The 15,691-nt window shown below is 34.2% G+C and overlaps 3 protein-coding genes and 1 long non-coding RNA gene across 4 annotated transcripts; all 4 read left to right on the forward strand.

Annotated features, from left to right (window-relative positions):
* Positions 1-8,692: 8,692 nt before the first annotated feature.
* On the forward strand, positions 8,693-10,866 carry LOC122513650 (fatty acid synthase-like). Its single transcript, XM_043630069.1, has 7 exons — positions 8,693-8,984; positions 9,070-9,363; positions 9,434-9,653; positions 9,764-9,924; positions 10,010-10,327; positions 10,598-10,704; positions 10,776-10,866. The coding sequence occupies exons 1-6, from the start codon at positions 8,766-8,768 to the stop codon at positions 10,646-10,648; spliced, it is 1,263 nt and encodes a 420-aa protein (XP_043486004.1). The 5' UTR covers positions 8,693-8,765; the 3' UTR covers positions 10,649-10,704; positions 10,776-10,866.
* Positions 10,651-11,503, forward strand: LOC122513652. The gene is made up of 5 exons (XM_043630070.1): positions 10,651-10,704; positions 10,943-10,992; positions 11,056-11,330; positions 11,396-11,412; positions 11,465-11,503. The coding sequence occupies exons 1-5, from the start codon at positions 10,651-10,653 to the stop codon at positions 11,501-11,503; spliced, it is 435 nt and encodes a 144-aa protein (XP_043486005.1).
* A 61-nt stretch (positions 11,504-11,564) lies between these two features.
* Positions 11,565-12,513, forward strand: LOC122513651. Its single transcript, XR_006302818.1, has 2 exons — positions 11,565-11,779; positions 12,342-12,513. It is a non-coding gene; the product is annotated as an uncharacterized LOC122513651 (long non-coding RNA).
* An 821-nt stretch (positions 12,514-13,334) lies between these two features.
* On the forward strand, positions 13,335-15,495 carry LOC122513653. Its single transcript, XM_043630071.1, has 4 exons — positions 13,335-13,922; positions 14,125-14,172; positions 14,252-14,989; positions 15,180-15,495. Exons 1-4 carry the CDS (start codon positions 13,335-13,337, stop codon positions 15,252-15,254), a joined length of 1,449 nt encoding a protein of 482 aa, XP_043486006.1. The 3' UTR covers positions 15,255-15,495.
* Positions 15,496-15,691: the final 196 nt, after the last annotated feature.

Raw genomic sequence — 15,691 nt, forward strand, 5'->3', positions numbered from 1 at the left:
TTTAATTTAATTCTAATTCACCTTTTCACCCTCCTCATAATTAAGCTTAATCCAATCGCCGGAGGACTCCATGTTGGAGGAATTTTGGCAAATACATTTTGGTGCTTCCTGTGAGGTCTGAATTTCTGATTCCTGGTTTGAGTGAAGCTGCGTATACGAAATCGCCACTGAGAAAATCTAGTTCCTGAACATACACGCTGCCACGTCGAGCTAGTCATCACAAAGGATTCGAAAAGGAGATAAGTAGATTGCATCATTTGTGCATACGTTTATGCGTATCCACTTTAAATATATAAAATATTCTATAGGAAATTACGTCTTCGAACCCCGTAGAAGTTCGTATTTCTAATAAATTTTATTATTTTCTCTCATCTTTCTTACTTAAATTGGTATATTAAAATCGGAAACAACTCATTCGAATCCACTTCAAATTTTAACCAAGAAACGTATTAATAGAATTTGAAAATCGCTTTGTTCACGGACAAAGGGCGAGAATAGTTTCGACGGTTACATCGCTCAGCAACGGTACACTTGTTCAAACATAAGATTAGGCGACAAAGAAATCGTGACGTCAGTAGGACCCTACGTTCGGTAAACATACCACCCCCCTTTACCAACTCACAGCTCAGGACCGTAACCGCGTGATCGGAAACCCGACGCATCATAACAAAAAATTTATATATTAAAATCTTCGCACTCAACATAATTTATATTAATCCATCTTCGAAAAGTAAGATAATTAACGTCGAGACAAAATGGAATCGGTAAAACGTCTTAGACGGGAACGAAAGATTTTGAAGGGCCGATTAACTTATTTAGAAAACTTAGTCAGGAAAGAGAATTCAGAGACGGACGAATTAGTAGATCGCTATGAACGTCTTACTGAACAAATAAACGAATACGAACGATCGCATCGAGAGTGTATAGATTTAGGCCCCGAAGAGGACGAGGAATTTGACGATTTAGAAGATCTTTTTAACCGATATCATTCAATCGGATCTACAATTAAGAAAAGGAGAACATCCGCGGCTAACATCCCGAACGATAGCAGCATAATTTCAAATCAGACGAGTACGACCGAACGACCGATTAAATTAAAACGAATTGAGATACCTAAATTTGATGGAAGATTAGAAAAATGGTTAGAATTTAAGAAAAGTTTTTTAACTCTGATAGACGCGCAGACTGACATATCCGATCTAGAAAAACACGCATATCTTCGAGATGCATTGCATGGCCATGCACTCGAAGAGATTTCACTATATTCAGGGGACGGGTCGAATTACAAACTCGCGTGGGAAGCATTATTAGAAAAATACGATAGAAAACGCGTACTTCTGGCAAGACTTCTCGACGCGATTCTGGATTTAACACACTCCGAGGATGATTCAGCAAGAGGGATTCAGAAACTCATAAGAGATACGGAGGCATATCTCAACATGATTGATTCGTTTAACGAGCCTCATGCCCTAACAGTGCGCGTTATTGATCGCCTTTTACCTCGTCGCGTTCGGGAAGAATGGGATCGACAACTTAATTCGGACGATTACCCTACTCGTAAGGAACTTTATAAATTTTTAAAGGAAATAGACCACCGATATAGTGCATCAGAGAAGCTGACTACGAATATTAAGGACGAACCCCGCGAAAAACGTAAACATATCCAAACGAACACATTACAATCGCGAAAACGGCAGGACACTTATCTTACGCATTCGGTCCCATTAGTACATCGCACACCTGCATCCTTTGCTAACGAGTCGAACACCCGTTGTACCGCTGTCCTAAATATAACGACATGACGATAACCAACAAATGGGAGGTAATTCGAAATTATAAAATATGTCAAAACTGTTTGCGAAAACATCGAGGTGCATGCATATCATCGAATTGTCGAATATGCCATCAACCACATCACACATCCTTACACCGAACCGATCATGAGAACATACCTTCGACGCATGACCCCACATCTTCAAAACAGCAAACACTCGCGTCAACATCCCAACAAACCTCGAATCCACATAACTAACTCCTATAGTCCGCGTCGTCACGCTAAATACACCGAATCCACTACTTATAATCGCGACGTACTGCATTTAAAAGAGGTGATAGAACTTTGAGACAATAGATATAAACGGAATCTTTCTTAATAGTACATTACTAGTCGAGCACATCATACAGGATACATTGGTAGAGCATTTATTACGATCTCATAACGGACGGATACATACATTGAACTCAACTCGATCACATCCGGTGCAGCATCAGTATCTTTTATCATCATCCGGAACTTAAAACAGTTCGCGAAAGACGAAAGCGCCAATCACACGTTCAAAGCCGAAATTCTAATTAGAGATTTGCACATAAATAACTTTATAACGAACATCTAACCTATTCAATCACGCCGATATATCTTCGCGAAGGAGTTACGAAACATCATATTTTGTCGGAAATCGCGAGATCGAACCAGAGAACATGTTTCTGCAGTTTTTAACTATACGCGACTTTGAAAACTATAACACGGTGCAGAGGATGGATTGACCCTTTGAGTACAGAATACTTTCTCGAACAGTATAGATCTCGTCTACGATGAATAACACATTATAATATAGAAGACCATCTAGTTAATATTTCATTGTCTATTCTGCATTGAATGAAACATTTTTTATTTTTTTTCAATATATATTGTTTATTCACCTGCTAGAATTTGAAATCACTGTAATTTGATAATTATAATATATTTGGATATTCACAACCAGAAATTTAAACGAATCATAAAAAGGATTATAGAATCATGGAAAGGCTTCAGTACATATTTTTACGAAATTAACATTTAACACATTGATATTGAAGAAAATAATAGTCAACCCAATATCTCATTTGCATACGATAAATCTCAAACAATTATCAACATATAATCCGATGTCATATTTTTTTACGTTCAGATGGTGTATCATTCCTTCTTTGCCGTCTTCTAAAGACAACACAATAGAAATAATTGCCGAAAATATACGTTTGATTATAGCACTCAAAGGGTTAAGACGCACTCGTATCGGAGAGAAGACTTGACCGCGGAAAAAATAGGACGTGTATTAAAAATTAGTCCAAGACGAATAAATTTGCGCCGAAAGGGAAAGATTAACCGATTCGGGGGGAGCGGTTATCAATGAATTAGATTTGATTTCAGTTGGGGACCGATTAAGAAACGCGAAATTAACTTTCCAGAAGAAATGTCTAACATCTTTACCATTTCGCAACCTCAATGACCATTTCATCATTTAAAATACCCACACCGAGATATTCGGACCACCATTTAACGATATGATAACGATATTAATTTCAACGAAATAAGTTATCAATAAAAAGATTTGTAGACTTAATCAACTCTGTTAAATGCAAACGAAAATACACAACTTCATAACAGGTAGGAGAAATATACGACATATCAATCCTCCGCTTTCATCCCAGCTAGGATGGCTACGGGAACTATCATTCATCTATCAAACACCATCCCAAATAAGTCGCATTAGAACTTTGTTCACTTATGAAGAATTAATTACACGAACGATTGAAATCAAAACAATATTAAACTTACAACCTCAACGATTCCATACACTAACTCCAACATATTTTTTAGTGGCAAACCATTTTCAATGATACTTAAAGTGAGACGACAGCGGGAATTTCCTGGATGCACACTCTACAACCGATAAGGAGACTCGAATCGAAACCGTGAAAACCATACGAGAAAACAATCAAGCGCAGCGATTGTTTATATTTTATTCAATAATTTTAAATGTACTCTGTTGTATATGTTAACTGCAAACTCGACACCTCAGATAAATTCATAACTATCATTCTTGTACGTACAAGACGATTAGATCGCCTGGCCAGCGATATGCAATTCTATCAAACAATCTACGACCAAACTTTGTAAACTTTAGGGTAAGACATCACGATACACTTACTCGAATAAGAATATTATTGATCGGTACCCTCTCAACGGGGGGAGTATGTACGATCGGAATCGATCATAGCCGAAAATCGATTGTAACTAAAATACGAGATTTACTATGCGCCCACTAAATCGATAGAGAGTTACTAGTAACTAGCATCCATAACCCCACCACTCGACCGTCGAGTGAGGGCACCCTGCAGGGCACAATACGAAAGACACGCATTCTATTCAACCGCTGGACGCCTACGAGGACACTTGGAGACAAATTAATCGGAGACAACGAGCGAGAGGATCAAAGAAAGACAAGGAGTTTATCTGTTAAGCGAATATATCTTACAGATATTATAAATACGATAGAAAGACAAGGAATTTATCTGTTAAGCGAATATATCTTACAGATATTATAAATACGATAGAGAGACGTAGAGGCGGCAATTAACGGTGAGAGATATAATTTCTATTTCTTTCAACAAAATTACATCAAGGTTAATCATGACGAGAAGTTGATCACGGACACAATCCGTGATCCATCGTCGTCCATTGTATAATAACAACCAGGGTTTTTTGCCGCAAGGCTTTTTCCCTGACGAGCCAATAAAGCATTGCACTTATTGGCTCAACCACGTGTTTAATTTAATTCTAATTCACCTTTTCACCCTCCTCATAATTAAGCTTAATCCAATCGCCGGAGGACTCCATGTTGGAGGAATTTTGGAAATACACAAGATTTAAATTAGGTAAGAATATGCCTAATTTGTTTTTGTACAGAAAAAAATGTAATAATGTGCGTTATTTTTGATTCATTAAATTATTATTTATTAGGTCATTCGTGTAATGTATCATCGCGTCTAGGGCTCATCTCTAATTTAACGAAATTTGATAACGTTTTTTTTGGAATTAATGCAATTCAAGCAAAATATCTGACGCCAGAAGTAAGAATGGCATTGGAAGTTACGTTTGAAGCGATCATTGATGCTGGAATAAATCCTGTAGAATTACGGAACTCCGCCTGCATGATCGCAGATCAGCGATCATGTTGCCGGTCCTAAGCCCGGGAAAAGGAGGAAGGTTGTTGGATCAGGTTAGCTCCCTACCCAACGTAAAAAAAAGACTATGGCTCATAGAACCGACACTCTGCCTCGGAATAGGACTGATATACAGATGACGACACATGCAAGGAAAAGGACAACGAAATGGAAAAAAGAACATATAATGCGTCTGGCTACCTGGAACATCAAATCATTTAATAATAAAGATCAAGAAACCCTGAAACAACTGAAAGATAATAACATCGATATATGCGCCTTACAAGAAACCAAAAAGAAAGGCAAAGGACAAATACAGTACGAAGACTACTTAGTGATCTATAGTGGTGTAGAAAAACAAATCAGGGCAAAAGAAGGGGTAGCCATCGCAGTATCCAAGAAATACAAAAACAACATACATGAGTGTAACTACATATCTTCACGAATATTGGTGGTAAAAATGAAAGCGGAAGACCAAAAATTAAATATAGTGTCAATTTATGCACCCGAAGATAATAAACCGAAGAAGAAAGAGAAGCCTTCTACGACCAACTACAAAATTTAGTCGGATCATTATCAAGTAACCAACAAATGATAATCCTTGGAGATTTTAACGCCCGCATCGGAAACGAAATAATACCTGGAATAAAACAAAGGTTCAACGAAAACGTGTTAAATGACAATGGAGATTAATGACACAGCTATGCACATTTAACGAGCTAAGGATTAATAATACATTTTACAATCATAAGGAACACTATAAATTTACATACAGCAACACCAGAGGCTTCAGGTCTACAATTGATTACATTGTTACCAACAGATACGTCCAACCAAACCAAATATTAGATATCAGGACGTTAAATTCCGCGAATGTAGGAAGCGATCATAGCCTGCTATTAGCAAAATAAGAATGAAGTTTAAACCCCAAAGAACTTGCACGAGCAACAAGAATTGAAAATAAACATCGAGTCACTATGGAACTTACCAACCAAACAACTATACGAGAACAGGTTGAAAGAAAAAATCGAAAAAAACCCAATAAAAGAAGAAGATAACATAAACATAGCCTGGAAGAAACTAAGAACCAACATTTTAGAAGCTGCATATGAAGCCCTGGGAACACGAACTGTAAAAACCGGGCTAGAATGATCAAAACTCCTTGGTTCCGCCCAGAGATTAAGGAAATATGCAAAAAAAAGAAAATAGCATACCTTAACTATAGGACATTAAGAACACCTGAATCATACGAAACGTATAGACGAATCCGGAATCAAACAGCGACATTAGTAAGGCAAACAAAGCAAAATTATTGGGAGATTTTTTCGAAAAGAATGGAGAGTGACTTCTATGGACTCCAAAAACAAATCTGGCGATTTATTAGAAATCAAAGAAAGGAGGTCAATGAAATGATAAAACAAACCAGATCACAAAAGAAAATTGGATTAACTATCTAACAGAGCTCTATAAATCAGAAGAACCTCAAACGGAACTAAATACGCCAGAAATAATAACCAGAAGCGACATACAAATTGAGTCCAGTGATGTAGAAACAGCTATTCGAAGACTAAAGAATAGGAAGAGCTCAGGGCAAGATGGCATCCAAAACGAATTACTAAAATATGGTGGCCAACGTCTCACAAACAATTAACATTCCTAATCCAAAAAATACTATGCCAACACAAAATACCTGACGAATGGCGAACTAGTACAACTATAGTTATGTTTAAAAAAGGAGACAAAAACTGCCTACAAACTACAGGGGAATAAATCTTTTAAACACTTCATTAAAACTAACAACAAAGATTATAACGAATAAAATTAACAGCTTAACGAATCTAGAAGACGAACAACAGGGATTCAGATCAGGCAGATCGTGCACAGACGCGGTTTTCATCATAAACAGATAACAGAAAAATAAATTGAATACAACAGACCAGCATATATGTGTTTCATTGATTTGGAAAAGGCATTCGACCGAGTGCAGTTAAAGGATGTTATACACCTTCTCTATAACCAGCAAATTCCGAATAATCTTATCAAGACCATAGAGGACATCTATAGAAACAATAAGATCCAAGCAAAGATAAATGGCGCCTTTACTGAACCGATTGATGCAGGTCGTGGTATCAGACAAGGGGATTCCCTAAGTCCCCTGCTTTTTAACATCATTATGGACGAAATAATAAGAAACGTAAGACTGCTAAAAGGATATAAATGGGCAGTGAAGAAATAACCATCCTATGCTATGCTGATGACGCTGTATTAGTGGCCGAAAATGAGGATGATCTACAACGTCTACTACACCGATTTAACTGCATAGCCAAATCATTCAAATGAAAATATCGGCCCAGAAAACTAAATGCATGACAACATCAAAGACACCGTTAAGATGCAAACTGGAAATTGAAGGGAAGGTTATTCAGCAGGAAATGAGATTTAAGTACCTAGGAATAGAAATCTCAGGATATGGTGATGTTGAAGCAGAGGTAAGAGAACAGACAATGAAGGCATCCAGAATAGCGGGTTGTTTAAATGACACAATATGGCGAAACAAAAACATGGACATAGAGACCAAAGCAAGAATTTACAAGGCAATGGTAAGACCTATTATGTCACATACCGCAGAAACTCGACCAGACACGGCGAAAACGAAACAGTTATTAGAGACAACCGAAATGAGAGTTCTTCGCAGAATAGCTGGAAAAACACTACTGGATCGAGAGAGAAGTGAAGATATAAGAAGAACATGCAAAGTGGAAAACATTAACGAATGGATACTAAAAAGAAAAAAAGAATGGAACGAACATATCAACAGAATGGACAACGGAAGAATTGTCAGAATTGCACGGGATAAGTCACCGGTAGGCCGCAGAAGCACGGGGCGCCCACGAAAACGATGGTGCGACAATTTAACAGTGCAATAGGCAGAGAAACGTCGTTACGAAACAGGCAATTTGCCTAAACTAAAGAAAGAAGAAGAAGAAGAAGAAGAATTACGGAACAAGAAAACCAATGTTTACGGAGTATTGAGTTTATATGAATCAGATAGTTATCAACAGATGTATAAAACCAATGTAAGTAAATAAAATGATCTAATGGATTTAATTTAAAGGTAAAATCATTCTATGTGCAATTGTTTTTATTTTTTTTATTTTCATTATAGTTGGAAGGATATAATCTACTGGGGATTTGCCGTGGTTTGCTAGCAAACCGGATCTCGTTTTGAATGGGTTTAACTGGCTTAAGCTGCACTATCAATTCAACCAACACATCAGGTTCATTAGCGATTCAAAAAGCGTACGATGCTATAAAAGCTGGAGATTGCGATTACGCTATTGTTAGATGAGGAATCTTAAGCTTACTTCCCCAAAAATCTTACCAACTGTATGATTTAGGTAAAATAAGACTATACTAGGTATAATTAATTCCAATTCTTGCGTGTAAAGACAAAAAGGCAATTTTTTTTATATTTTTTTCTTTCAATGATAATTAAAGGTCTTAGAACAGCAAGTTAAATATTTTCGTAATTTATAAATAATTTTCTGTTTTATGCATTCTATTATTTAGGTTTATTGTCAACAGACGGGGTAAATAGATCTTTTGATAAGAAAGCGTCTGGATTCACGAGAAGCGACTCGATAGGAACAATTTTCCTTCAAAGAGCTGAAAATGCAAAGCGAGTTTATGCTGAGGTCGTTAATCTTTCTGTTAAGTACACTGAAGCAATTCCAAGAAACACGTGTCTATTTCCCACAGCCGAATTTCAGGCTCAAATAATGAAACAGACATTGAAACACTGCGGTCTAAAACCAAGCGACGTAACTTACATCGAGGCTGATGGTACAGCAATCAAATCAATGGATCTCGAAGAATTAAAGGCAATAGATCTTGTTTATGGTCAAGATCGAAGTCTTTCTAATCCTCTTTTAATAGGATCTGTTAAGTCAAACATTGGTAACGCTTATAATAATAATGCAATAAATTCGATAATCAAGGTAAATTTACTGAAAAGACAAAATTAAATATAAAACAACGCTAATTTGGTTTAATATTTCACATTTGTTTATTTTTTATTTCTAGGTACTAATTGCTATGGAGACTGAAGTTATACCTCCGAATCTTCATTATTCTGAGCCTCCAGAAGAGGCCCAATGCCTTCAGGATGGACGCGTAAAAGTAATTACAGAACCAACACCTTGGATGGGTTGTTACGCTGCAGTTAACACAGCCGCTTTAAACGGTTCCTTCTCTCACATTATCCTAAAACGTCATTCAAAAAAGAATCAAAGGAGAAAACTTTCACCATATAATATGCCACGACTTTTTGTAGCTTCTTGTCGAACTCAGGAAATGATATCGTCGATCTTTGATATTGTAAGATATTTAATTTACGACCGAACTGATTAGGCAAAATGATCGTGAACTATATTCTATTTGTGTTTAGTTAAATTCGAAAAGAGGAGATGATGAATTGGCTCAATTAATTACTGATATTACTGAGAAACCATTTTCCAATTCTCTGTATTCTGGGTATACAGTAATTCCAGATTTTGAAGCAGCTGATTCAGAGCAATCGATAGAAATGGTTCAACCTAATATGTCAGTTCAATCTCGAGAGATCTGGTTCGTTTTTTCGGGGATGGGATCACAATGGATCGGAATGGGTACTACGAATTTTATATTTAAATAATTAAAAAAATGTTACATCTCTCTCTCTCTCTCTCTCTCTCTCTCTCTCTCTCTCGTATATATTAAATGTAAAATTCTCTTTTAGGTGAATCACTAATGAAAATACCAATCTTTGCCGAAGCAATAAAAAAATGTGATGTAGTTTTAAGACCTCGAGGTTACGATATTGAGCATATTATATGCGATAAAAATCCAACAATATACGATAATATTATAAATTGCTTTCTGGGAATAGCAGCAATACAAGTAATAATATATCTAATGTTTCCCCTTCAGCAGTGTTTATTTTTTCTTTTTTTTAAATGAATAATTTCGGATAATTGTTACGTAGATTGGTCTGGTAGATACTCTATATACTGTTGGTGTGAAACCGAATTACATGATCGGGCATTCTGTTGGTGAGCTGGGTTGTTCTTACGCAGATGGTTGCTTTACTGCTGAGGAAATGATTTTAAGCGCTCTTTCTCGTGGTTTGGCTTCAGTAGAAAGTGATTTGATACACGGAACGATGGCCGCAGTTGGTCTCGGTTACAAACAGTTGCGGCATTTCTGTCCTGAAGACATTGATATTGCTTGTCATAATGGACCCGACAGTTCTACCATAAGTGGACCTACCGAGTCCATAAAAGCTTTTGTAAAAGAATTACAGGTAATGCTTAGGAGATATTTTTTGATAGACATTAAAAATATTAAAATTTTGAAACTATACTTATTTTTTCTTTAGGGTCAAGGAATATTTGCTAAAACCGTGCCGACTAGTAATATTGCTTTTCATAGTCGGTACATTTCTCCAGCTGGTCCAAAGTTGTTAGAATATTTAAAAAAAGTCATCTCTCAACAAAAAATCGCAGTAAACGTTGGCTATGCACGTTATTGAAAAATGAGTGGCATTTAACGAAAGCTCACCTTTCTTCACCAGAATATCATACGAATAATCTCCTTTCTCCTGTCTTATTCGAAGAAATATTAACAATGTTACCAAAAAACGCTATAACGATTGAAATTTCTCCCCATGGACTTTTACAGGTTTATTTGTTTTAATAATATTTGAATACAGTTTTTTTAAATTAAATAACCTAATACTTTTCATTTATTAGGCAATTCTAAGAAAATCATTGGATATTGGTGGCATTAATTTATCATTAACAAAACGAGGCCATAAGGACAATGCAACTTTTATTTTATCCACATTAGGAAAGCTATAATCTGGAATTTCAAATTACGTCAGGAAAGTTCTATCCGAGGTTGCTTATCCTGTTTCTAGAGAAACCTATCAATTTCTCCTCTTGTTCGATGGGAACACAGTTCTGATTGGTAAGTACAAAATAGACTTTTTTCAAATGGATGCTATAAACAATTATTGTGTATGTTTGACAGGCACGTGGAAAGTGGTAAATTTTGGGAAACTCAACAAATAGAAGAACTGGTAGATTTGGAATCAGATAAATACAAGTTTTTAGGAAATTTTAAAATAAACGGCAATGTTATTATTTCTTCAGCTGTCTATTTAAAGTTAGTTGTGAATATGTACTCGAATTTAATACAGAAAAAGGCTAATAACTCTTTTATACTCGAGAACATTATTATTCACAATAAATTACTAGAAGTACCTAGAAATGGCAAAATTCATTTAATTATTATGATATTTAAAGGTATAAATAGCAATCCTATAGATATAATATTTTAAAACAATATTTGAAATAATGTAAATTTTCAGGTTCAGGAAAGTTTGAAGTAAAAACTAAAGATGAAATTATGATAGCTTCTGGAACTATTCGCTTAGCAGAAACACAGAAGGAAGATATTCAAGAAATCATTTTACTAAAAGAAGAAACGAAAATTTTAGACGAAGAAAATATTTACTCTAATCTACTTTGACATGGTTACCAGTATGAAGAATCTTACAAAATTATTAGCGGACTTTCTACATCGTGTTCCAATGGAACGCTTAAATGGAGCAGAGACTGGAGGTTATTACTAGAAGGATTAGTTCAAGTTCATATTATCAGCAGTAGGAATAAAAATATGTTGGTACCGAGTAGGATACAGAAACTCGTCATCGACATGGAAAAATTAACAGAAAAAATCAAAGGAAACTATGGTAAGAATTTGAAACCTAATATTAACTAACTCGTGATTTTTAAGATACAATATAGACCTAAAGTTAAAAAACTCTTTAAATTCTTTACCACGTAAATAAAAACTGAAATAAATGTGAAGAATCTTAAGAGCATTTTTGGACTAAAAATAAATAAATTTTAATTTTCTTTATTTACAATCAAAGAATAAAAAAATAAAATTAATATTATTTATTAAATTATGCTTTGATAATACATTATTTATGACTGTTCCTTAACAATAATAATCTGCAGCAATTTTTTAACGTATAAGTACTAACATTTACAATTAGGAAATGTTACAATAGACAATTTGTTAAAACAAAAATGTCTAGTAGACAAGAAGTTAATACGTATATTTTTTTTCAAACGACATAAAAATAGTTTTTACACCAAATATGCTCGTACATCAAACTTGTTATATTACTAAAAAACATTTTTCTGATCACTTATTTAAATATCGTGTTTATAAATGTTTCGACAAAAAATAATGTAATGTATCATAGTTTAACAAACTATATGAACTATACTGATTTTTTTTCGTAGCTTTACCGATGAAGTTTGAAAAACGGGCAAACGTAATTGCTTGCCCCGGAATTGCAATGAGTGGAATCCAATTTAAATAAATAATATTTAAAAACAGGAATTGGAAAATTGTCGCGGATGAACTTCGGTTTATCCAGAATATCAATAAAACAAAGATGGATATCGACGACGTGTTAAACGCAGTACTAGGATTAATTTCCAAAAATATTAGCATGAACAGTGAAGAAAAGATATTGTTAACGAATGAGTCAAAAAAGAAAAATGAGAATATTTTGGATTTTCTCGAGAATATCATAAAAAGGACGAGGAAAAATTTCAATATAAAATTAATTGCTAGAGAGTTGCTCTATAAGACAATTCATGAAAATTATATTTTAACGATTATAAATAACGCGCATTATACCGATGTAAGAAGACTTATTAGTACTCTCGGTAAAGAATCATTTTTATTGACAATCATTGAAACAAAAGAGGAAGATAATGCGATTTCTGTATTAACAAATGTGGGATTAAACATCGTCCTGAAAATAAAAATTGCTCTCTGTCGTACAGCTCTTCTTTTACATAAAGAAAGAAATTTAGGAAAAACTGTTGTCGTTAAGAACCACGAAAACTGTTTAGATAGGTTAAAAATCTGCTTACAAGACACAAATATGACAATGTTATATTTGTGGTTAACACTATTATCGATAATGATATATTTGAGATACTTCGAGATATAAAAGGAGAACCGGCGTATTAAAAACTTCAAATTTTGATCTACAAGATGCTAAGTCACCGAAATTCTCACTTTAAAATGAATTCTATGAATCACAAATAAAACTTAATCTTCGTGAAAAGTTATTAGCCCCAAACGGGGTATGAGGCACATACAGATGGATGCCATTGCGAGTAAAGTCTACTTCTTCTATGCGTTGGCAAGCGAAAATTAATAAATCAGGCTCATTAGTATGGATTGAAAAATTATCATTGATTAAAGAAAAAAATAATAGGATGGTGAAAGTAAAATGTTCTGCATTTGACTTAGGTGCATACGAATATTGGTTAAAAAATGATGTCAGCCTAGAATCACAGATATCTATTACAGAATATTCAGGGACAGATGAGAAAGGTCGTAGAGTAATGGGACTAGTTGATAATTTTACTATAAGTAATGAAATTTCAGCCGATCCAGATTTTACTTGGATTATTCCAGACACTATGAGCTTCGAAGATGCTTCAACAATTCCCCAAGCATATTTGGCAGCTTTCTGCATTTTGCATTCGGATACTTGGAGGTTTAAAAAAATTAAATCTGTGCTAGTACATTATGGTGCTAGTGACGTAGGACAGGCTCTCATAAATTTATCCTTATCTTATAATTTTGATGTTTACACTACTTACGAAACGGATGCAGAAAAACGGGTGATCGAGTCGTTGCGACCAAGTTTACCAAAGTCTAATATTATCAAAGTTGAACACTATACAATTAATATTATGAATATTACAAAAGGCAAAGGTTTTGATTTTGTAGTTGCAAACTATTCCATCTTAGACGATATGGAAAGTTGTTTGGACATTGTTAAAAATATAAAACATTTGGTAATGATTTACGATTTTAAAGGGCCTAATTACAATCCATTACCACTATCTAATTTAATACAGTTCATAAGTGCATATAGTTACTGTTTACAAGACCTTATTAAGTTACCACAAAAAAAAAGAGAGAATTAGCGGAATTGATGAGAAAAGCTCTAAAACGGGTTTAATAAAACCAATTATATCACGATGAATTATGATTCAGGGAGCAACAGAAGAAAGAAAAATTAAGGCTTGTGAACGTTACGGAAAGGTAATTAATTATGTATAAACTTTATGAAATAATACGTTCGATTTGTTGACAATTATGATACGAATGTATTTTTTTACAGGTTTTAGTCAACTTGCAAGAAGAAAAAAAATTCTCTAACTTAATTCCTCAACTTTTCTTTCATAGCGATAAATGCTACCTCGTTATCGACGGTTTTAATATCTTTGGAAAAGTACTGACCGAATGGATGATCGAACAAAGAGCTAGAAAATTTATCATTGTTTCTAATATGTCAAAACAAAGTAACGAAAATTTGGTCCTTAAATGGCGCGAATATGGAGCAACGATCATTGTTCGACAAGAGGTTGACTTAAACAATGCCACAAGCTTTGACAAAATATTTAAAGAAGCTTTAACTATAGGTCAACTCGATGGTATATTCGATTTACAGAGAACGAAGATAGATTCGTCAATTTCTTCGTTAAAGTATTTTAAAGTTACTGAAATACTCGATAAATATAGTAGAAAGCACTGTCAATCACACGTAAAATTCTTCATTTTCTCCTCGCTCGACTTAGACGAAGATAGCTTAAGAGACACTAATGTGGAAAAATTATGCAAAAAAAGAAAAGAATCTTCCCTGCATGGTTTATTTATATTATTGCCTAATTTTGTGGGAAATACACTAGCTGAGACCAAATTCAAAAATTTATATAACACAAAGATGTCATGGTTCTTAAAACGACTTAATGCTATACTTTGCACAGATTCTTCAGTAATCGCTGCTCGCCAAATATTAACAGATAATTCCCCAAATGACAACGAGAAAAATATCTTTGTTAGGGAGACCGACAACGAGGTAATTAATTTTATTTTTATGTCAATAATGACATTATCTATTTTTTGTTTCGATCAAATCTCTTAAGATAGTATAATTGTTATAATTTTCACTGGTATTATAATTAAAATTATTATATATATATATTGCTATTATTTTTATATGCAAGTTTTATATCTCATTAATTATGACTGTGTTTAAAATTTTTTAGCAACGAATTGATGACGGGAATCCACAAGAAAAGGAAAAACGGCAATTCGAACAATATCTTTATAACTATGATTAACAATTCTGTAAAATTATACAAGAGTTATGTAAGTTTCGTTGAGTATACGCTTACCTAATTTTAATAAGTCTCTTCTCTTTCACGTTGTTTCTTCTTTCTATATGCAAATTTTGTAACTTAGTTTGGAAAAAGATAATAATGATATCGTATATGAAACAAAATATGAAATGAAATTTATCGAAATATGAAACGTTAAAAGTGTACTTTTTAAGAATAAAATTAGTATTAGTATATAGTAAAATTACATTGTTTCTCGACGTTTATGGTTCTTTTCGCCTCTTTTTGACTTAAGTTATTCACTTGTTTTACGAAACACATTTTCCACTAACGTATACGTACATACACATAGTTTTGTCCAAAAACACAACAGTTTTCAGCGACTGGATTACTCTCGAAATGCAGAAGGGATAAATAAGTCATGCGACATAAGGCTATGA

The sequence above is a fragment of the Polistes fuscatus genome, unplaced genomic scaffold (genome assembly GCF_010416935.1).
Source record: "Polistes fuscatus isolate 324 unplaced genomic scaffold, CU_Pfus_HIC Scaffold122, whole genome shotgun sequence".
Classification (NCBI taxonomy): Eukaryota; Metazoa; Arthropoda; class Insecta; order Hymenoptera; family Vespidae; genus Polistes; species Polistes fuscatus.